Genomic DNA, 23,982 nt, shown 5'->3' with positions numbered 1-23,982 from the left:
ACTGTTTCTATCTTATAATTTAATCATGCTTTTAGATGCAAAGCACTTTGGTCTTCTTCATGTTGTTGTAAAGTGCTATTTATTTATTTATTTATTTATTTATTTATTTATTTATTTATTTGACAGAGACAATGCAGTCAAATATAGTTACAAGTTTGCAGATGATGTGATGCCTAGAGCGTTTGTAGCTAGTGCTAATTCTCAACTCCAGTCCCCAGTTGGGCTCTTCCACAACATTGCAGTACAATATAAAATATACATCATTTAAAATGATCATACAATGCATAAAATATAATATATATCTAAAATATACATCATTTAAAAGGGTCATACCATACAATTTGATAAATAAGCTTTGATTGATTGATTGATTGATTGATTGATTGATTGATTTTTTAAATTGTTGTTAATTGTACAGCCTTTTATGTTTTTTAATCTATTCTTGTATTTTATTTTTTCATTTAGGTTTTATTTATCCTTCTGTATAGCACTGTTTTTTGTTTTGTTTTGTTTTTTGTACTGTTGTTCTATGTCTATTACAGTTTTTCTCGATTGTTTACACACATTTTCGGAAAGCCTTCCTCATACTCGCAGAACTTTAAACACAAATAAAACACACTCAAAACCCCTCAAAAACCCCTCAATCATCCTGCAAAATGAAACTTTACTTTCAAAAAATGTTTATTTCTTCTCAAAATGGTATTTTGTTTTCAAATGACCCACACAAACATCGTACGAATAGACATTTATAAGAACCAATTGGACACTGATGTGCTCAATGTAAAACACTGTGAATGGAAAACACTTCTTCTCCATTCATCGTAATGACGTAGGCCTTTTTTCGTTCAGTGTTACACTTACTACAGACAGTACATACATAAGTGTGTGTAAAATATTTAGAATATTGTTTTATACTCAGAACACACAGATACATGGTAGCAATTTCTGTAATATTCTAAATAAAACAATGTGCACAGTGTACATCCCAGCCAAAACACAGTTGCACATACATTAGTCTACATCAACAGAAGAGCTCACCTGTTGTCCTTTTATGCTAAAGCTCTGATTGCTAATTGTAGAGCTGTGACAGGTGTTTGCCCATGTGATTTGTCAGTGTGCATAGTAGGGCAATTAACTTTAGAATTTTGAATAACAGTGTGTTGTTTGTGAAAATGAGAGATTTTCTCCATGAAAATTGTGCCAAATGCAGAGAACTTTGTGTAGTGTTTTGAAAAAAGTGTGTTTTAGAACTGCAATTTGAGTGTAAAGCAGGAAATGTGCTTGTAGTTTAACAGAATTGGTTTCGGGGGATTGGTGCATGAGTTACATGTTGTGGTCATTGTGTGTCAAGTACCAGAATTTATGTGTAAACAAATGAGAAAAACTGTATTTGGTATTGGTTTATTGTTCTTATTTTTTTATATATATTATTTTTAATTGTACAGCTTTTTATGTGTTTTAATCTGTTCTTGTATTTGATTCTTTTATTTGGGTTTTATTTATTCTTCTCTACAGCACTGTTTTTATTTTGTTATGTTTTATGTACAGTTGTTTGTCTATTAATGTATTCTTGTATTTTATTGTTTCATTTTAGTTTTTATTTATTCTTCTGTACAGCACTTTGGTCCACTGCGGTTGTTTTACAGTGCTTTACAAATAAAATTGAATTGAATTGAATTGAATTGAATTGAATTGAATTGAACTGAACTGAATTGGATTGGACTGGATTGGATTGGATTGAACCACTCCCGTATTGCAACATTGTTCCAAACCAGAACATAGACAGAACCCTCTTCCTCTCAGGTTGTTTCCATCCATTGCTGGTGTCTGGTAAACTGCCTTATATCATGTGCAGTTGGTTTGAAAAAAGTGTGTTCAGTTTTGAGTAGTTGTGTGTAAAAGGTGACATCTGTGTTTGAGTTGTGTTCACATTTTGCTGCCAGTGTTTACAGTTTTGCAACACAAGTGAATCACAGTGTGAAATGTATTTAGTGACTGAGAATGTATTTAAGGTTTATCAAAAAAAGAGCAGATGAGTTTGACAAATTGTGTCCAAGTACCTGGACAGTGTTTAAGGTTTGGCCAAAATAGTGTTTGATTTGAAAACTGCATTTAGGCCACTGAGAATTAGCTCCAGAGAATGGGGTTTAGTGAGAAAAACTGAGAAAAACTGTAAAAAGCACAGTATTTGGAAAGTAGACAAAACTGAAAAACTCAAGGGTGAATCTAATTATAACTGATTTATTGATGAGATTTGAGGCTTTGAATCCCAATGTAATTTACCTCTACTACAAGAAAAAAGAAGTGTTTACACTCCAAAAATTCTTTTCATTTCTCCCTGGCTACAAGTCAAGTAATCAAGCTGAAAAGTTCACATTCCAGAAAATGAATTAATAAACCAGCCTTTCTGCATGGCAGTCAACAGTCGCAAACAGTCTTGAAGCATAAGCCATGAAATGTGTGAAGATTTCTAATTATGAGTGGGCTGTCCAATGATTCAATTTATGCGCCTTAAACTGAAATGTGGGCATTCATACTCAGCGCCTGAAAGAAATGTAAATCAGAAGGAAGGAGACTCAGGGTAGAAACATCTTCTAAGCCTCATCATGGTCTAATAGAAGGTTTTGAAAGCCCTTTAAAGACCACACAGAGGAGAGGAGAGGAGAGGAGAGGAGGGAGGGGAGGGGGGAGGAGGAGAGGGGAGGGGAGAGGAGAGGAGAGGAGGAGAGGAGGGGGGAGGAGAGGAGTAGAGGAGAGGAGAGGAGAGGAGGAGAGGGGAGGGGAGAGGAGAGGAGGAGAGGAGGGGAGGGGGGAGGAGAGGAGGGGAGGAGAGGGGGAGGGGAGGAGGAGAGGGGAGGAGAGGAGAGGAGAAGAGAGGAGAGGAGGAGAGGAGAGGAGGGGAGGAGAGGGGGAGGAGAGGAGGGGAGGAGAGGGGGAGGAGAGGAGAGTTGATAAAAGGGGAAGTGAACAGTAATGCGGAGAGGAGAAATGAAAAATGGAAAATCTCTTATAAACTAAACATTTACAAAAAAGTCCTAATGATTCCCTCGGTGTTTCATCAATATGCTCCTGTCCATCATAAGTCTCCAACGCTAACACAGATGAAACACAGCTCGGGAAAAGTGAGTATTGATTTCCAATCAATAACCTGTATTTCTGGGTGACTGCAGTACCAGACAGCATGCTAAGAGTTTATGATCAGCACCAAATGAACATCTCAATTTACTCCAGATGAATCTAAAAACCGTGTGGTGGAAAAACATTTCTATTTCAATTTTTTTTTTTCAGTGTTGACATGTGGAAGATGTTTCACAGAGAGAGGAACCAATTTTGATATTGATAATTTGCTTTTGATTGCTTGTCAATATTTGATGACATAATCTGCTTTACACTAGAGGGAGACAAGACCCTCCATAGATGGACAGGGATTTTATGCAGAAATGACATGATTAATGATTTAAGATCAGATGAAAAATGTCAGAATGAAAAATAGCTTCAACTCTGAACATTATCTACTGTAGCAGGGAACGTGGTGACTACACTCAGCAAACAGATTCACCTATAGATGAACTTCAGAGTGTTCCAACAGTGTCCATATGATTCTTCTTTCTGACAGAACTGACCCTATTTCCACAGTTATAAGATGCCCATATTCATATACTCTGTACTCCTGGAGTGACGTGGCTAGAAATGTACATCAACGTGCCAACGCATTTGGCCCGGTGGTTTTATTAAAATGTATTTTAGTAGAATGTGGGCCATATTACTGGGTTGTATCCTCAGGGAAGTGCGTTGTTACAGTGCAGAGAGTGAACCAGGAGAGAGGCAGCGAGGCAAAGGCAGGAGATGGGGGAGGGTGGCACTTTCACAATGTATCTCAAAGCCATAATGCCATATTGTTACAGAGTTTACAGGATGTGTCTCACAATCAATAACCAATTTATGTGAACTTGATGGATGGATAAAAGCTCCTCTTGTTACATAACCTTTTTGCCCTTCTGACTATCCACCTGCCCCTGATAGATTCGTAAAGGCCTTCTTATTATTTTTTCCCGGTCAAGGTAAGTCTATCAGACCTTATCCCCACTTCTTACAGCAAAGCATGCTGGGTAATCAGTGGCCTTTAATTGTGTCTTTAGCAAATAATCAACCTGTAGGATTTTATGGTTGTGCATAAATGAATGTGTCTCACACAGTATCCCACAGTAATATCTTCACCAGGCAATCTGCCTTGCTAGAGGCATGCCTGGGTTGCTATAACAACAGCTGCTGCTATATCTGTCACCGCTGTGGGTCATGGCTAGTTAAAAGAGCAACATACATCACATCCCTCTAACTGCCAGTCTCGTCCTTTCTCTGTAGCCTCTACCCCAACCTTTTGCTGTCGTTCTTTGTCTTCTTGAACCTCCCTGGCCATACTTACCTTAACCAGCTGAATTCCACTTCAATAAAACTCCTGCTGTACTTCACAATGTCTTCCTGCTCTATGAAGACTGGCAATTACAGTAGAAGAGTTGAAGTGCAAAAGATAAAAAAAAAAACAACATCTTTTTTCATTCTTTTTACTGGCTGCCATTCTGCGGTGTTAATGAGTGCTGGAAACACCAGAGTGGTTAATTGTGATTTCTTAAAGCTTGCAGTTTCCTTTCGGTTCTGCCACAAAGCAGATAATAGGAAGAGGGAGGCTCTTGATCAATATTACATTTTTCTGTCAATTTCATGGTGAAAGAATGTGAATTCCTCTTAATGTGGGGGTTCAATAGCCACTGGGAAATGAACGTGTTTTCAGTGAATAGAAACGACAGGACATGGAATGCATTGTATTTAATACTTCAAAAGCAGCTCACTCACACAGGAGATAATGTATCAGCAACAAACAGTGAATCACAATTTTATACATTTCTACAGTATTGAACTATAGAGATAGGCACACATTTAGTGTCAATAGCAGTGCTACTGTAGAACACCAGCAACAGTCAAAGCTTTAAAGTAAGGGTATGACAGTGTAACTGTTGAAGATTAAAAATGTATGAACAGAAAATAATAAAAAGTAGGTCTAGGTGATTGAAAACAGTGTCGGGTGTAATTGTTCTATATATTTAGGTTAGAGTACACTGGAACTTGCACTGATGAAAATAGCAAAAACAGAGAGAAACACCCAACCAGTATGTCCATGTGGGCCCCAGAAGGGTTACATTTGGGCTGCATATAAGGGTCCCATTTGGGTTTGTCTGCAGTTTCCATGGTGGCCCCACATGTGATTGCCCATATCAGAATCCGAATCAGAGATCTGAATATCTCATATTATTTATTCTTCACACTATTTATCCCACGATATTTATCTTTCATGTCATTTGCACTACTTCTCATGGTATTTGCACAACTTAAATTCTATGTTTTACAAATATCTTAGTTTGCAAAACTTATTTTTTTAATGTAAATAACTGTGCCTTTTACTGATATTTGTTGTCTGTCTGTAAATTCTTGCACTGAACCTGAGAGCTCTACTTCTATTTCATTGTACTTGGTACAATGACAATAAAGAGATTCTGATTCTGAGATGGGCAAACACATGTGGGGCCACCATGGAAACTGCAGACAAACCCACATGAGACCCTTATATGCAGCCCAACTGTAACCCTACTGGGGCCCACATGGACATGCTGGCTGGGAATGCACATCCATACAGTATAAAAGCGATGCAATCCATTTTTCCTTAGAAATACATAAAAATTGTACAGACCAATACAAATAAAACCAACAATGTATGTATTGTCTATAAAATTGTAAGAATGAATGAAACTAAAATGAACCAAACACTAGAATCAGTATGAGTTGAAAAGGCTTAAGGAGAGTTTCTTTCCTTAGATATTATCATTTATATAGGTTGAAAATCACAGAGGCACAAGTCACTACTAATCAAATGTTCAGTAATCCTAAGCACTGGCAGGTCCGAAAGAAGCTGATGATAAAAGCATTACATCAACTGTTGTTCTGTACCCTGTTGTATTGAAAGTACTTGATTTCTGATGCCTGGCACAAAGGTAAAAAAAAAAAAGAGGAAAAGAGGGAGAGAAACAGTGCACTTTAACATTTTTTTGACTGGCTCTTCGCAAGACGCCGTCGATATACAGGGGAGGTCGGCTGACAGGAATCATGACTGTCTGGGAGTAATGATACCTTCATAAGGGCAAAGATGACGTTGTGTAACCTTTGCCGGTTTCTGTCACATGACTCTGACGCCCCATCCTGATTGGTCAGTACCTAAAGAGAGTAGAACACACATTGATGCTGTTCATGAAATAAACAGTAAAAGCTCAAATCTGGAATTAGAATTACTGCAATATTATATAATAATATAAAAATTTCACATTGTGTAATTTATTCAATTACTGTAGCTGTGCCATTGGGATTATAGATTTCATATATATGCAAATGCAAAACATGTAACAGCAATAATCTATTTCTTTCAGGATTATTAATTCACTACTAGTGGTTGTAATGAATGATGTACTTAAAAAAAATACATAAATTAACAGGGGAGACACTTTAAAATGCATAAGATGAGCTTATTTTATGTGAATTCCCCTGCAGCACATGGTGTATACTGTATTCTAGCATGGCTGGCGGCAAATCAGAATCACTGATAGTGAGAAAGCTTCTACACTGAATTGGAATTAGCGTATGTGGGAAGAGCTGAGGGTTACAACAATAAGAGGAATGAAAGCCCTTTGAAGCCAACAACGAGAGACAGTGGCTGCCGAAGCAACAGGACAACACTACAGAACTGCACACTTATATACGGAGGTACAAACAATGAGTTGAAAGAGAGGGATGATTTGACACATGGGGTCATGTTGAGAGTCACATGTAAAATACCGTGTCACTGACAACCACTTTTATTCGGTAACAGGAGCGGCTGGATTGTCTTTCTGCTCAGAAGGAATGGCTAGGTAGTTTGTCCTGCAGGCAGATTGGTAGAAAAACAGAGGAGTGTCTATAAAGACCCAGTGGGAGGCTGCGCTCTACCACCAAACACCATGGTTCAGAACCAGTTTCAACAACATTTACTCTATTTAAACTAACCAGGCTTCCCAAATCTGGAGAAAGGGAGTTTTTTTTATGAATAAGCACATGACAGGAAGAGTCACGGTTATGTAGAGCCCCAGATAAAATTAACCCGTAAAGACCCAGCACGACCCAAATGAAATTTTCTCTGTATCTAACCTTTATTAAATGATTTATCACCATTTATTATAATATTATCCTCTGTATTTTGCATTTTATCAGCATAAATCAGGTATTTTTTTTGTATTTAATTTACTGTTCATGTAGATGTTCATGACAGCTCAGATTAAAGTTGAGGGTTATTCTATCAAAAATAGAAAAAAGTGAAGAAAAAGTGACTTTTTTAGTCAAATCTATCATTAACTGAACATAAACCAAGCACTTCCATCCACTGTTATTTATCAAACTCAATGGCTTTTTTAATTTGTTTTTTATTTTTTATTGTTTTTATATTTATTTATTTATGTATTTATTTTCATTTTGTTTTTTATTTGTTTTTTTGTTTTTTTTTTGCAATCATATTTTTATTTTTATTTTCATTTAACAAATTAAATCAAATAGAGGTATTTCAGGTTATACAACATTACTGGAATAGATTCTCAGAGCAAGAATACCAACAGTGAGCCCAAGACATAAGAACGTGTCATGGGATACCAAAGAACACCGTGATAGTATTAAGATAAGAAAGGAAAAGTAGGGTAAATTACGCACACAAAAAACATAAAAATGCATACATAATCTATAAGAATACACAATTTTTTAATTTAAAAAAATATCTATTTTTTAATTAATTAATTAATTAAGTAATTAATTTATTAATTGTTTGTTTGTTTGTTTATTTTAATTAAAAACAAACAAACAAAAAACTCTATGGCTTTTACTAGTAAATCAATGTTGTAGAAGATGATGGTGTTTCTATGTTCACTACAGAGCCTCTGAATGTCCAAATGGGTCATATCTGATGACCATGAAAAGACGACAAACTGCATTTCACACCAATTATTTGCGTGTATTGATAGGACCAGTGGATCAACAGACATTAGACATCCTACACCAGTAGATGGTTTATGTTGGTGGTGGATGTTTGGGTCTTTACGGGTTAATTGGAGAACATAAATATCCAAGTCTATGATGCAGCCAGAGGGGACCGACACATCAGATTGCCAGCATTATACACTATTTATTGGGAAATGTTGTATTATTAAATGCTTCAATACTCTCAATAACATGCACTCAATCCTATACCACTGCAAAAAATATCTGTATACAAAGCAAAATGTATAATAGCAAAAACTTTTGTGAATCTGTCAGCACATTTCTAACATAAGTTCATTTTGTATCTCTTTTGACAGATTATCACTTTTGCTGCTTTCTATCTTTTCCCTCAGCAACATCAACATGACTAATATGATCTGAGCCACTAATGCATCACAAAATGTAACCTCAAAATGTTCTGACTGTAGCACATATCCATTAAGTCTGGGTAGCGAAGAATTTGACCATAAACCTGCCTCTTTGAGTGGGTGTCGCTTCTCACTGTGAGATGTGTTCAGATACGGGTCAGTAATGGCCATCATATGAATAAAATAATCAACTCTTTCATCTGCATGCATTGATTAAATTCTACACATTTATACTAATTTGATTTAAATACCACCCTGATCTATGCATGGATCAGTGAACTTTGATGCATTACTGTGAGCAGAGCATAATGTAATTTCCATTGAAATACTCTTAATTAATAGTTCTCTTATTGCTTGATTTACAGTTCTAAATGTTGAATTGCCAATACATATACTTAATTTATTGAATTCACTTCCATATTAAATAACATATTTCTTTTTTGTTATGACAATGTTACTTCTAAAATACAACAAATAAATGCAAAACAAAGAAATCTACCTTAACTCATAAAGACCCAGTGCTACTTTTCTCTATATTTGGCCTTTCATAAGTGATTTATCACCATTTATTATAATATTATCAGCTGTATTTTGTGTTTTTTTCTGTGAACATCATGTGTTTTCCTGTATTTAATTCACTGATCATGTAGATGTTCATTAAAGCTCAGAGGATTATTATATCAGAAACAGAGAAAACTGAAGAAAAAGTGACTTTCTAAGCAAAGGTATCAACAACTGAACGTGAAAACAATTGTTTCCATCCACTGTCATTGATCCAACTCCATGAGTTTTGCTGGTGAATTGATGTTATAGAAGATGACAGTGTTTCCATGGTAACTATGGAGCCTCTGAATGTCCAAATGGATCATATCTGATCATAACTACCTTTTACACCAATTATTTACATGTTTTAATAGGATTAGTGGATCATCAGATATTAAACATTATAGATGAGTATATACTTTTGGTCGCCAGTGAGTGATTGAGTCTTTATGGGTTAAGCAATTTATCACAATTTATTATTATAGTATCCTCTACATTTTGTATTTGTCACTGTATATCATGTATTTTCATATATTCAATTTTCTGGACATGTAGATGCTCATAAAAGTTCAGATTAAAGTGAAGGGTTATTACATTACAAACAGTGAAAAATGAAGAAAAAGTGACTTTCATTCTGTCATTAACATTTCAATAATTTCATATCATTTCAATCTATCATTAACTAAACATAAACCAAGTGTGTCCATCCACTGTCATTGATCAAACATCATAGGTTTTAATGGTGAATCAATGTTGTAGAACAGTGGTTCTCAAACTTTTTACAGTGGAGTACCTGCTGAAATATACTTTTTTAGCCAAGTACCCCCAACTCTTGCTTCAGCATTTTTGATTGAAAAAATTACGCAAAATTTGTTTCTGTGCCAAAGGTGTCTGTTTATATTTTCAAAACTTTGTTAAAAAAACAAAACAAAACAAAACACATATATCTCAAAGATTAAGCCATGCAAGTCTAAGTACACATGGCAGGTACAGTGAAACTTTAACTTTAACGTAACTTTAATTTAACTGTAACATGTAAAAAAAAATAACACATTTGTTAAAGTAAATGTTGTGTGCAAAATATAAATAAAAAAGTGCCCTCTTTCATTAATAAGAAAAATACACAAATTTTTCATTAATTAATAAATGAACCTTTCATCAACAAAAAATAATTACTTAGCTACTCAAATAAACTCATTTTGAATAATATAAAATAGAAATGTTCTTAAAATGTCACCAAAGCTTGAAAAAGATGATTGACAATAAAACTATTATATAAATGTATTTACTGTGTTTTATATTCCAGCATTAATTCTGATTATTTATTTTGTATTCGGTACATGATGACTTATTTAATGTATTTTTCCAAAATAATTTCAAGTACCCCCTGGGCTTCTTCCAAGTATCCCTGGGGGTATGTGTACCCTACTTTGGGAACCCCTGCTGACCCCTCTGAACGTCCAAATGGGTCCTATCTGATGACCATGAAAAGAGGACAAACTGCTCTTTACACCAGTTATTTACATGTACTGATAGGATTAATGAATCAGTGGATCAGAGGTATTTAACATTTTTGGTCTTCATGGGTTAAAAGCCCATAAATAGCTAAGGAATACTGGTTTGTTTGCTCTCCTTATACTCTGTTAATCCCTTCCTTGTCAACAGTGATTTTTTTATCCTCACACTGTATATTTACATGATGAAACTGCACGGTCTACTACAATAAATACACTGTGCAGTATGAGCCTTTTATGCTTCACAGCAGGTTTAAGGCATGCAGTCGTTGTACAAAACCACAATGACTAAATCAGCACATGTGCTCCATGTTATCAGTAATTGTTCTGCTCAGGATATAAATTGGCTGTGGAAAAAGTTGACAACCTGGATTGACTGACCTAGTAAACCGCCAGATAATCCGATGGGGGCTGACTATACAGGTGCATTCAGCTCTTTGTTACTGCTGACACAGTGATGCAAAAATGGAGCTGCAAATCCACCACGGATGTAAAAAGGTTGTTAAAAAATAAGAGTAGTCAGCAGTGACAAAAATTATTCAGACCTGTCAAACAGTCTAAGTGAAAAGATAGATTACTGTTGCAGAAGTGTTACCAAACCGTCACAGTATAGACTCAATTACCTCCCTGTCGGTCTATCTGTTCCTTGTCTGATTCCTTCCTTTTCTCTGTCACTTCTACTCTGTCACTTGATTGCTTCCTAAATCTCTCTCTCTCTCCAACACCTCCTCCCTATTTGCCTCATACCGTTCTACTAACTTGTCTAATGAACTCACAGCCTTGTTGTGCTCATGATTCATAGAGACGGAAATGTCACAAAAAATATCTGGACCTGATGGGAGCTGGTTAGTTTTCACTGTGTTTGTCAGTTTGTGCATCTGGATATCTCTGTGTTAGACTCACGCTGTATCCTGCACCTGCTCATCAGACTTGGAGATCTTCCTGTAGCAGTAAACCATCTCTACTAACAGCCAGAAGGTCAAAAACACCAGCAGCACATACATCATGATCTCAGAGTACAGCGCTGTGGTGTCTTCACTGGCTGGAAAGCACAAACAACAGGAAGAAAAAACATATTATTCCCTGTACATGCTTGTTTTTTGTTTTTTTTTCCAGAGAAGAATTTGTTCACAAGTTAAAGAAAGTATGAGAAGTTTAAACTTATATGTCCAACAATGCTCTGTCATAATAAATGCAATTTTTCTCAGTGTGCTTTTAACAGTGTATTATGTTTTCACTGAATAACAAATGAAAATGTGTGGCAGATGTTATTTTTCAGGCAAGCAAAGTCATGTTTTCATGTGTTAACCCAGTTTGCAAGTCATACTAAAAATACATAACAGTGGATCAAACAGTACATTATGACCATACCCATGGTACAATGATACAAAACCTACGGAATTTAATTTGATATAAAATGGATATGCATAGTCACAGTGGTTCTCAGGGCTTTGATAGTACAATTTAGATTATCTGATTATTATGATTCACTGTAATGCATTGTAGAGCTGCACGATATATCGTTAGAGCATCATCATCGCAATACACATGTGCGCAATAGTCATGTCGGAGGTACTGCAATGTAAGAGGTAAATGAACCCAACGTGTTCTCATCTAAGGCTAATGATGTTCATTTTGTCTTCAGTTATTGTAATCATACTTTTCTTTTTTCTTTTGTTCAGTATAGTCGAAACTGTCAAGCAAGTAACATCTAAAAACTATACCTTGTCTGAACAAAAGAAAAAAGAAAAGTATAGTCTTCTCATCTAATTTCAACCTGGCTACCTGACAAACACTGCGCACAACGATCCACCAATCACAATCGTTCTTAATCAGTTTGCCAAAGCAGACCACACCCCCCTGCACATAGAGTGAGTCGCTGGTAACAACACTGAAAAATGAGCAAAGAACAAGAGAAAATCACCGAAAGCAAAGACTTGGTGCCAAAAAGAAAGGCAACGTCAGTTATCTGGAATTATTTCAGCTACAAGAAGAATGATACTGAAACACATGTTCTGTGTTGCCATATCAACAAGAAATGCAACTAATTTGTTTGACCATTTACGTCGGCAACACACAGCTATTATATCCTCCTGAGTATGTAGTGTGAAACTTTGGAACAGTCTGGACATCCAACACAAGCAATGCCAAAATATCCACCGTTTTAAACTGCTATACAAAAATATGGTCTGGACCCAGTATAAAGATGGAGGGTCTTAAAACTGATGTTCCATTAATACTCTGTCTTAAATGTTAATGTGTCCTTGTTGTTCCTCATCTAGTTGGTATGTGTTGTCCATTACCATCTGGTATTGTTCTTACCATCGCTGGTATGTGCTGCCCTTTACCATTAGTGCTATTGTAGTTTTTTGGTTTTTTTTCTTACCATTGTTGGTATGTAATTATTATCATGTAAGTTGACGGTTAACTGTTGCCTGTGGTAACACCACCAGAGATGTATTTTGTTTCTATTTTTTTACACACATTTTGGTTATGCAATGTAAATACTGTCAAATGAGTTTATTCTAATTTGGTATAGGCCTATTTGCTCTATTTTGTTCATTATTCTGACTCAAAGTTAAAGGACAGGAGTGAGTATTTATAAGTTATTATGTTAAGTTCCTTGAAGATGAGAATGGGGGTGGGATTAAATAAGTTTTTCTTCTTCCCACTCCTTTTTGAGTATAAATTAATGATTTTTTTTTTTTTTTTTTTGGAATTTTGAATTTGCATGTATTCCATGAATGCTTGAAGTAAACAATCAAATCAAAAATCAATCAAATCAGTAGTTTTTCATATCGCAATATATATCGCAGAGTTGAAAAAAAATTGCAGTGTCAGTTTTTTCCAATATCGTGCAGCCCTAATGCATTGGTAATCTTATAAGGTAACACGAATATATGAATACATTTAATATCTTGTTATCTGTCATTCCAAGCCACTGCAAACCACTGTCCCATTGAGTGTGCACCAAATTACAGAAAGCCTTCAGAGCAGACTGTTGACATGTTTTCCTGATCTGATTTTGCAGCAACTGCAAATAGAGGCTATTAGGGTAATGTAATACCTTACACAGAGAAGCAAAGATATGTCCGCAATGATGAAGAAATCCATTTCCCTACTATGGACATCACTGCTGTAATGTGACACTCAGTTATATTGTACAGTGCATCGACTGAAGGCTTTGTGAAATTTGACTCCACAGTAGTATGAGATGTGAGGAAGAGGCTGTATGTATGTATAGAAGATTAAACTATTTTTTTTTATCATTAAGCTGCAGTTATACAGAATAATTACATCCTGTCTGCACACTTTTTTTCTCCAGTACAAACCAAACACTGGGATAAAATAAACCTGCCTCTCTCTTTATATAGTGAACTATAGCACATGCAAGCAGACAGAGATAATATAAAGTTTAAAAAATGGGGATTTCTGTAGGTAGTTCCAAATATACATGATACTGTATATTCGATCAAGGTGGAAAATGACACATTCAGCAAGCCAAGCATTCAGGAAGCAGAATACATTACCCCTTATAATAGATAGCAAAGTAGTTGGATTGAATTAACCCCCTCATTGACAACAGAAGAAAGCTTAGATGGACAATAAAGGCAGACAAAACAAAACACACAATTATTCTTGTTCAGTACAGTCACAACAAAGGAGAGAGAAGGAAAGTGGTGTTGTTAGTGGCAGACCGCCTTCACACTGATGAATCACTCACTGAAATCAACCACTTAAAAATATATAATTAAATGCAAAACCCATTTATAGTGGTCATAAAAATGCTATGCGACGAAAAAAGAGAGGCATGTGAAGCACAAAGAGAACACGGAGTACACAGAAGTCGACACAGCACAGGCTACTGTTCCCACTGAGCAGGGATTGTAAATTAACACACCTGAGCTAAACCTCTGTAGCCTATACTGTAAGCAGCTGCACCATCATCATTGTTTTTAACATAACAGCTGGTCCAATCTGTCACATTTATGTTCAAATACAAGCTGTATTACAACAATATGATGCACTTTAAATCCATGATACATTCTCACCTCATGTACACACACATATATATATATATATATATATATATATATATATATATATTTTTTTTTTTTTTTTTTTTTCTTTTTTTTTTTTTTTCTTTTTTTTTTTTTCTTTTTTTTTTTAGAACACAGGTGTCAAACATGCAGCCCTGAAGATATGCTGCACTGAAGATATTAACAATCCAGGATGTCAACAAGATTTTAATTCAGATTCCACATACAGACCAATTAGATCTCAAGTGGGTCAGACCAGTAAAACACTATCGTTATCATATGAATGAAAACAGCAAATTTTCTCTTTGTTTTAGCATAAAAAAGTAACATTACATGAAAATGTTTATATTAATAAAATATTCTTTAACAAAAAATGTGAATAACCTGAAATGTCTTAAGATAAGTAGATGCAATTTTACCAATATTCTGCCTGTTATTAAATGTTTTGTGCATTTTTTAATTGTACTGTAAGTTGTAATGCACATGTGTAACGGATAAACTAATAATCTGAGGCATAATATGGCTAAAATTGTACTTGTTTTTCTTAAGATGCTTCCAGTTGTTCATGTTATTCAGATTTTTGTAGACATAAACATTTTCATAATTTCATTTTAGTTTTTTCACTGTTATTATTTTACTGATCCGGCCCACTTGAGATCGTATTGGGCTGAATGTGGCCCCTGAACTCAAATGAGTTTGACAGCCCTTCTTTAGAATAAGTACGTCTGGTTACTGTAGAGCATACAGGAAAAGGTTACTAAGACTAATGATAGCACAATATGTAATATATCTTCATCTGATCAGTACAAATATTTGTGCTGTGACACTCCTGGACCACTACTAGCTTGGAAAAATATTATCTCAAGACTGCAAAATGTTGCTTGCTTATTTTAATCAATAAAAACATGGAAAAGTTGGAATTAATCAGGTCTATGATGCAAATGTTGAACTTTTTGACAGATATGGTCTATTTCTGGTACACTCTTAAGGGCACATAGCACTGAATAACCTCATGCACCGCCAAGGAAGAAGTATGCTAAACTTATCTCAGCAGAAATCACTTCTGTACTATTTTCTGAGACGTAGGCAACCGAGCATTTCTCATAATTTAGCACAGAACAGGACAGAATTAGATTGAAAAAAAAGTGTAAATCTCTGAACCACACCTTTCTCTTTCACCTTTAACGTGATGTTCTTGATGAGGTTGACAGATGGCTTGAAAGAGTCGAACATAAATTCGCGGTGCACTTTGCATTCATAGAGACCACTGTCATTATAGGAGACGTTTAGGATTTGAATGGAGACATCCTGCAAGTCCTGACTCCCATTCCAAGCCAAACGGCCCTTAAAGGGTCCATCCACCTCTACAGGCTTGTTATCCTCATACAAGTAAATCTATAAAAGAGATGAAACGCATGAGAAGCCAAGCAGCTGTGCATCATTTCATACACTCCACATCAGAAGGAATTTTTGTGTTATGCTGTGAAATGGCAGCGACCTACTCTGGTTTCACTAGATGTGTCATTTGGTCCTGAATCTTGTTTGTAGTACCATTCCACACGTGTCTTTACCGTGACCTCCTCCCTCCTCATACAGAAGATGCATGTCAGCTTCATGGCATTACCCAGGACTGCTTCTGTCTCCGATGGGACATCCACACATACTTGCTGACTCAGATGGGCTGGAAGTGCAAGCAAACACAGATTCAGTTTGGTAGAAAATCAGGAAAACACCCGAGTTAAAATGTTGGCGTTCATGTACTCTTAATGAAAAAAAAAACCAAGAAAAAAACAAGTGGTGCCAGGCAAAACAAACCCCACCCCTCGCACTTATTGTAGCTTATTTTGGCATTGATCCAGCTGATATCATCATGTCTGTACATGTGCTGGAGTCAGCATATCATTCATTCATTCATTTTCTGAACCCGCATTATCCTCACTAGGGTCACGGGGGTCACTTGGAGCCTATCCCAGCTACTTACGGGCGAAGGCGAGGTACACCCTGAACATTTCGCCAGTTCATCGCAGGGCTGACATATAGAGAGAAACAATCACTCTCACATTCACACCTACGGGCAATTTAGATTAACCAATTAACCTATCAGTGCATGTCTTTGGATGGTGGGAGGAAGCCAGAGTACACACACAGAAAGGTCCCACCCCCATCGACTGGTGCTGGAATCGAACCCAGGACCTTCTTGCTGTGGGGCACAAGTGCTAACCACTGCACCACCGTGTTGGGCAACATGGTCAGCATATCAGTTGCCTCTAAATATGTGCCAAGTTTGAAGAAAATTGAACCAAAATTCATGTTTTTTTAGATATTTGAAATTTTGCCCATTATTAGTAAATGTGAGAAAAAAAAGATTTTGAAAATTCATTAAAAATGTGAACTTTGACCTACTGTTCCCAAAATGTAATGACATCTATTCTGGGTCACTGGCAATCTATAAGCCAAATTTGGTATGAATTCAACCAATAGTTTTGCTGCTACACACATTTGAAATTTCACCAATTAAAAGTAAATAGGAAAAAAAAAGATTTTGAAAATTCATAAAAAATTTGAACTTTGACCTATTTTTCCCAAAAAGTAATGACATCTATTCTGGGTCACTGGCAATCTATAAACCAAACTTCATATGAATTCAACCAATAGTTTTGTTGCTAGGGTGTTAACAAACAAACTAACTGAACCAAAAACAATACTCCTTGCCTCCCCTTTGGGGGATGGGGTAAAAACAAAAATGGCACTTTTTACTTTTGAGTTTTTGACTGAGTCTTTGAAACTTCTTGGTCTGTCTGTAAGTGCTGGTAGATGGCGTCCAGACTAGCTTTTGTTTCATGAAAAGATGTACCCTCTCATCCAAAAAGGACAGGAGATTGCTCAGCAAAATGCTCCACCAAACTGAAGCCAACAGAATAAGGCCATAGAGCACATAATTAGAGTAAAAGTGCTTGAAGAAGCAGCTGTAATTCATCACGCACACGTTTTACATAAGGATTAAATCTTTTTCGTTGTGTAAGCATAAATTACCATGATCAGTAGAGCCATTTTATGAACTCGGTCCTTCTTACTGACATTATCTGCTCTTACGTTCACTGACTCTCCTAATTCCAATGTTGATCCAGATGTAACTCTCTCTAAGCATTAAAAAGACACAAATTCAATTTCTGTTACAGATGGAAAATTTAACATCGTCTAGACTGCTAATTACTAATGTGATCCTCTGCCCATTAGAGTTAGACACAAGTGGTGGGAGTAAATGGCAAGCGTAGGATTCATGGTGTCAGTGTGGGAGGAAGACAGCAAAGTAGCGTGGGCAAGAACAGGAAGCATAATTGACGGATACATTAATTCAGCAGACAATAAATGCAGGAGATGGGTGACAACATGTAGGAGAAGAATTCAAAGGATTACGAACATAAAGAGGATTTCTTGTGAAAAGAAGTGAGGCATTAATCTCAGTGAGTTCCCCACATGGGATGTCTTTGTGTGACTGCTGCACTGTTGGTCCAGCGCTCTTATATAACCCCAAACCCCCAGGGCAGACAGTGACAACATTGATTTCATCTCATTTTTTTTTTCTTTTTCTTTTTTTTTCTTCTGTGTGCTCACAGAAACACATGTAAAGAGGAGGAGGGACAAACAAAGAGGAAAGCAAACAAGCATGGAAGACAGGAAAAGCAAGACTGTAAGGAAGGGCATAACCAAGGAGTGTCCTGTTTTATTGATTTTTTTTTAATCAACAGCTTTGCTCTGACGTCAAGTGGGACAGCAACGTGGGCTTTGAGTTCACGTGTTCATAAAATCTTTAACATACGGCATGAACACATCACACCACACTGTATATAACACTCTGTATTGTACTAGAACAGGCAAATGGATTATTGTAATACACTGCATAATCATACTTACCTACAAAAAATAAAAGTATCAAACTGTGCAGATGAACTCTGGTTGGAGTTACCATATTCAGCTCTTGGTGGAGCTGCTGGTGGATGATCAAACTTCTCTCTGTTACTTTTTGGAGAAACTCTTAAGTTGTCTTGAAGCAGAGCCAGAAGTGGGATAGCTGGAGAAGTTGAGATGGCTTCAGGACCACGGACAGCGCCTCTCGTCGGCAGGTAACTTTAACACAAGAGAAAATCCAGAACTCAACTGTGTCTTAAATGTCAGCTACAAAACCCATAAAGAGGTGTTGGAACCAGGTCACAGCCTTCCTTCTCAAACTCCTTTCTTTACTTAACTACGGGGAACATTACTACCTCCAATCGGTCAAACTGTCTGTAAAGTCCGCGATAAGAGACGAGACAGCAGTGGAGTGACAGTTCCTCGCCCACAGATGCTGTCATTCATTCCAGATCCATCCAGAAATACAGATGATGGAGAAAAAAAAATAAAGAAGCAAAGAGGAGGGACCTGTGGATTCTCAAAACCCGATTTAGTCACTTACAGCTGCGAGATCTGAAATGTTGTTCACTCACAAACAGCAAAACCAGTGATACGAGTTTTCTCCCGCATCTCAAACGATGAGATTATTGATTGTTTGGCGTCTCTTTCCTCCATTAGGGATGACTGATGATATTTCCCCGCCGTGGTTCACTGCCTTTGTTTTTCAGCAGTCACTTAGCGCTGGCAAAAGAAGAGGCTTTGATACGCATGCGTGAGTCACTCCCTCCCACACTATAATGTGCATGACCATATCATTGTCATTTGGGCAGCTCTAACCAACCAACCCATCCAGCCTATTTGTGACTGTTTGCATTTGCCCCCTATTTGACTTCAGGCTGATAAGATGAAGATTCAAAACATTACATGTTAAGATAACATAGAAAGAAGCCACTCCTGCAAATCCCATTCAGGCTTTATTCTGTTTAGGAGACAAGACTGGCTTGTCTGGTCTGTCATGCATTATATAACCGTGTTTTGCTGATAGCCTTTTCTCATTATGCTCCAGTTCAGCGCTTCTTATTTTCTGAGTTTTGGTCACACACTCTTAGGCAAAGCAAGGCAAGGCAAGGCAAATTTATTTATACACAAGGCAGTTCAAAATGCTTTACAAAGGCATAAAACTACATTAACCCACAGTTCTAGTTTTGTGGCAGTTCCTAAGTGATTTTGTCTCTTTATTTAACCTTTCTTAAGGGATTTATCACCATTTATTCTAATATTATCCTCTGTATTTTGCTTTTTTTCACAGTAAATTATGCATTTTCCTACATTTAATTTCCTATATTTAATTTAGATACTCACAAAAACTCAGAGTAAATTCAAAAGTTATTGTGCCAAAACAGAAAACTGAAGAAAAAGTGATTTTTCCACAAATATATCAATAGCTGAATGCTAGAACAAGTGTGTCCATCCATTGTCATTTGTCAAACTCCTTGGGTTTTACTGGTGAATCAATGTTGTAGAAGATGACGGTGTTTCCACAGTAACTACAGAGCCTCTGAACATCAAAATGGGTCATATCTGATGACCATGAAAAGATGACAAACTGTATTTTGCACCAGTTATTTATATGTATTGATAGGATTAGTGGATGAACAGGTATTAAACAGTTTAGATCAGTAGATGGTTTTGGTCGGCGGTGGATGTTTGGGTCTTTTTGGGTTAAAATCATAGAGAGTAAAACATTAAACAAAAGGAAAGTGCAGAAAAGATACAAATAAAGAAAGAAATTAAAACAAGAATAAGAGACAGTTAAAAAAAAACAAAACGCTAAAAACAGTCTTGACTAAAATTAAGAATTTAACCCTTTATCGGGCAAGTGACTATTTTTGGTAATTTCTGCACACATTACAAGACAGTGACAGCAGCAGGTCCAGTGAGGACAGTGAGTCAACAATCTCAGGTCCAGTGTGGTCTACAGGGTCTGTAAGGTCCACCTCTGCATGAACAGTGACTGTACCTGCTTTGTTAGGTACCATGAAGTAATGGTACTAATGTAAGGAATGATGTTCAAAGTGATGATGTGGATGTTTACAGGTGTCTGGATCAGCACTTATGTTCTTGTAATGTTCTGAAAGTGATGTTCTAATGTTTTAAAATACATGCTCCTTTCACCTTACATGTGATTGTCTTATTTTTAATATATACACTTCTTGTATTTTTTTTATGCCACTGAAGGGTAAGGAACCAAATATGGTAACTTCACTGAACTTGTTTTTGTACATAATAAAAAAAAAAAAAATCACAAAAGTAATAATGTTTTGTTATGTCCTCCAATAACACATAAAGGTTGAAATTTTGAATTCCAGAGTATTTCTATGAGTGATCTGTAATGTTAAATCAATCAAGGTAGTTAAAAATTGGCAGTTAGAAAAAAGCAAATCTCCATAAAAGCCTGGAAAAAGAAATAGGTTCTGTATTCTGAATTCAAATGTATGCTATTCACACACACAGTCCAATCTATATATCTGTTTTAGTACCATATTGGAGCTCATAAAATGCAGAGCAGGATGCAGTCCACTAATTTAATGATCTCCCGTCCTCTGGAGTTTGGTCTTAAAAGGGCCTGACCTTTTCTGTGATATTCTGTCTGTATTTGGGCACAAACCCTTCTGTGACGCATGAATGCTCTTCACCAACATATTACCTGCCTTCACTCACATTTTATTTGGCATTATTCAAATTCAAGTGCTCAAAAAAGGTTTTGCACAAATCATTTACCAACTCAAAAAATCCAGTGCACCACATTCTGTAAATATATCCTGACACTGTTCTGAAAATGTCTTTTTCCACATGTGGTTGAACACTTGCATCATCAACCTGCTTCGCTTCAGTTTGTCCTTGAAATACTTGCACTACAGTTTAATTATATCACATACTCTAGGTCTTTCTCATTTGTAAATATCAGCCATGAACTGAATACCTCTCTTTACTTCTCTAAATGTCTTTCCTTGTTATATAAGCCCATAGTACAGTACACTGGAACATTAATAGATACACATCGACATAGTAAGATGAACAAGTTTTTTATGACTTTCCTTTTAAAGTACACTGTTACTCATAAAGTTGGAGTCTTTTTTTTTTTCTCTTTTTTTATTCCTATGTTTTACATCAGTAACCACCTTTGAGTAGGTTACAGTTACACTTTATCTATCAACAATAAATCACATTGTCACAATCATTCCATAAGAAAAGATAATGTTTTATTCCAACTTCATGGGCAACAGCGTAGATCCGAGTAAGTTCCTTAGAACTGTCATAACTACTTGTGTAAATGTTTAACCACAGGTTATTTGTGGGAATTATTACCCCGACCCCCAAAGGGGAGGGAAAGGGTGGTTTTTTTGGTTCAGTTTGTTTGTTTGTTTGTTTGTTTACACTCTAGCAGCTAAACTATTGGTTGAATTCATACCAAACCGGGTTTATAGATTACCAGTGAGCCAGAATAGATCTTATTACATCTTGGGAACAGTAGGTCAAAGTTCAAATTTTTTATGAATTTTTAAAATATTTTTTTTCCCCTCATTTACTTATAATGGGCAAAAATTCAAATGTCTTTACCAGCAAAACTATTGGTTGAATTCATACCAAATTGGGTTTATAGATTGCCAGTGACCCAAAATAGATGTTGTTACATTTTGGGCAAAGCTGGGCAAAGTTGAAAATTTTTATGGATTTTTTAAACCTTTTTTCCCCCAATTAACTTATAATGGGTGAAATTTCACGTCTTCAAAAACATCAATTTTGTTTCAGTTTACTTCAAACTTGGCACATATACAGAGGCAATAGATATGCTGGCATCAGCACATGCATAGACATGATGACATCAGCTGGATCCATGCCAACATAAGCTACAATACATGCAAGGGGTGGGGTTTGTTTTGTCTGGCACCACTTGTTTTCTGTTTGTTTCTGTGACACCAGGAAAATAGGATTATTGTGATGCTTGAAGCAGTCATCTGTTAGTTGTATAAGAGGAAAAACTTGGAACAGGTTGAGCTAAAGTAGTGATACAGCACCAGTAATCTCACTGTGATACTGTGATCTCACTCACATCATGTCATTTAATCTAACAGCTATTGTATCTGAAGCAATGAGCAGATTACTCAAAGTGAGGATTAGGGATTTAATTTTGTGGTGTAACTTTATTCTTTCTTCACATAATAAATTCAACATTATAATTTTATGTTTCTTTCCCTGTGTGTTTTAAACAATACCAATAGTGGGGGGTTTTTCAGCCTGGTTGATACTACTTCTAATGTAAAATGAACAGTAAAAAAGCAGTTGAGTGCGCTCTCGTGTTGCTGTCAGCATCAGCAGTAGGTAGGCACTTTGAAGAGCAGACTAAATATGGCAAGCCTGGTTGAACCACATCCTGCAGATAAGGAAACCATAGCAACAGTAATGCAGTGCCATGGTGACTAGAGGAGGCCTGCTAAGACACAGCCTGCAGACTCAGGAAGACAACAGGAAGCTGTGAACCAAGCTCCTTGTTTTTTCACAGCCATCCAATGTGTTTGAATAACTTTCCACAGAAAAAACAAAGCTTGACAAAGACAGCAATAACTTGAAAATGCATACAAACAATAAAACAATGATAATTTAACAAACAGTGTTTACCGGCAGATTACATTAGAGAGTGAGTAAACTGGGTGAATGGATACAAGAATAAGTAGGTTACGGATTGTATGTTGTTTACTCTCGTACAGTACGTGTACGGGAGAGTGGAGGGCCTCTCGAGGATGTACTGTAGAGAGCAGATTTCAAAGGATTTGGAAGGATTTCAAGATTATAACATGATTACCGCAGACAGCAATGGATGAAACGTAGTGGAAATTGAGATCAAATCTCACATGCAGCTCACTGGAAAAACCTCTTAGTTCTGACTTTGACCAGTGTAAGCCGGACTTTTTCATCTCCCTAAACATCCACCATCTATATTCTCTGATCCATTCAACTATAAATACTGCACTTTGATATAGATTTGTGTTACATTTTACATATCCATTGTGTCACAGAGGTAGGTACACTTGAAGAAATGTTAATAATAAAAGTATTAATAGCATAGTTTTACATGTTCCAGTGAGATGACATTAAAATTACAGGCAAAAAACCACAATATTACAAAATAAATCTGAAGCCACATATTGACTCTTATGCACTCAGTGTGTACATACATAAAGTCACAAAAATATGAAACCATCCTCCTAAAAATAACCCATGTGTTGACCTAAACAACTAGAGCAAGCATAATGTGCCACTGCAAAGATTTACACGCACAACTCCACAGCAGCTCACTCAGCAAGGAGGTATGAAGCAGTGTCCCACAGTGAAGCGCGCACACGCACACACACACACACACACACACACACACACACACACACACACACACACACACACACACACACACACACACACACACACACACACACACACACCAGATCAGAGCCAAATAGCAGCTAA

The 23,982-nt window shown here is 36.4% G+C and overlaps 1 protein-coding gene and 1 long non-coding RNA gene across 4 annotated transcripts; one reads left to right on the top strand and one right to left on the bottom strand.

Moving 5' to 3' along the window:
• Positions 1–5,676: 5,676 nt before the first annotated feature.
• scn3b (sodium channel, voltage-gated, type III, beta) lies at positions 5,677–19,235 on the bottom strand. 3 transcript variants are annotated; one of them, XM_030152055.1, is made up of 6 exons: positions 18,484–19,234; positions 16,071–16,249; positions 15,735–15,963; positions 11,432–11,570; positions 6,880–6,963; positions 5,677–6,264 (listed from the first exon to the last, which is right to left on the bottom strand). In XM_030152055.1, the coding sequence occupies exons 1-5, from the start codon at positions 18,536–18,538 to the stop codon at positions 6,900–6,902; spliced, it is 666 nt and encodes a 221-aa protein (XP_030007915.1). In that variant the 5' UTR covers positions 18,539–19,234; the 3' UTR covers positions 5,677–6,264; positions 6,880–6,899. The 3 variants fall into 3 exon arrangements, with proteins under 3 accessions (XP_030007915.1, XP_030007917.1, XP_030007916.1); XM_030152057.1 differs by lacking the exon at positions 6,880–6,963 and having other exon boundaries at positions 18,484–19,235; XM_030152056.1 differs by lacking the exon at positions 5,677–6,264 and having other exon boundaries at positions 6,468–6,963; positions 18,484–19,235.
• Positions 7,325–9,214, top strand: LOC115431585 (uncharacterized). Its single transcript, XR_003937114.1, has 2 exons — positions 7,325–7,359; positions 9,135–9,214. It is a non-coding gene; the product is annotated as an uncharacterized LOC115431585 (long non-coding RNA).
• Positions 19,236–23,982: the final 4,747 nt, after the last annotated feature.

The sequence above is a fragment of the Sphaeramia orbicularis genome, chromosome 13, assembly GCF_902148855.1.
Source record: "Sphaeramia orbicularis chromosome 13, fSphaOr1.1, whole genome shotgun sequence".
In the NCBI taxonomy this organism is placed as follows: domain Eukaryota; kingdom Metazoa; phylum Chordata; class Actinopteri; order Kurtiformes; family Apogonidae; genus Sphaeramia; species Sphaeramia orbicularis.
Note: the sequence above shows the minus strand (reverse complement) of the source record. Positions and strands in the feature narration are given on the sequence as shown.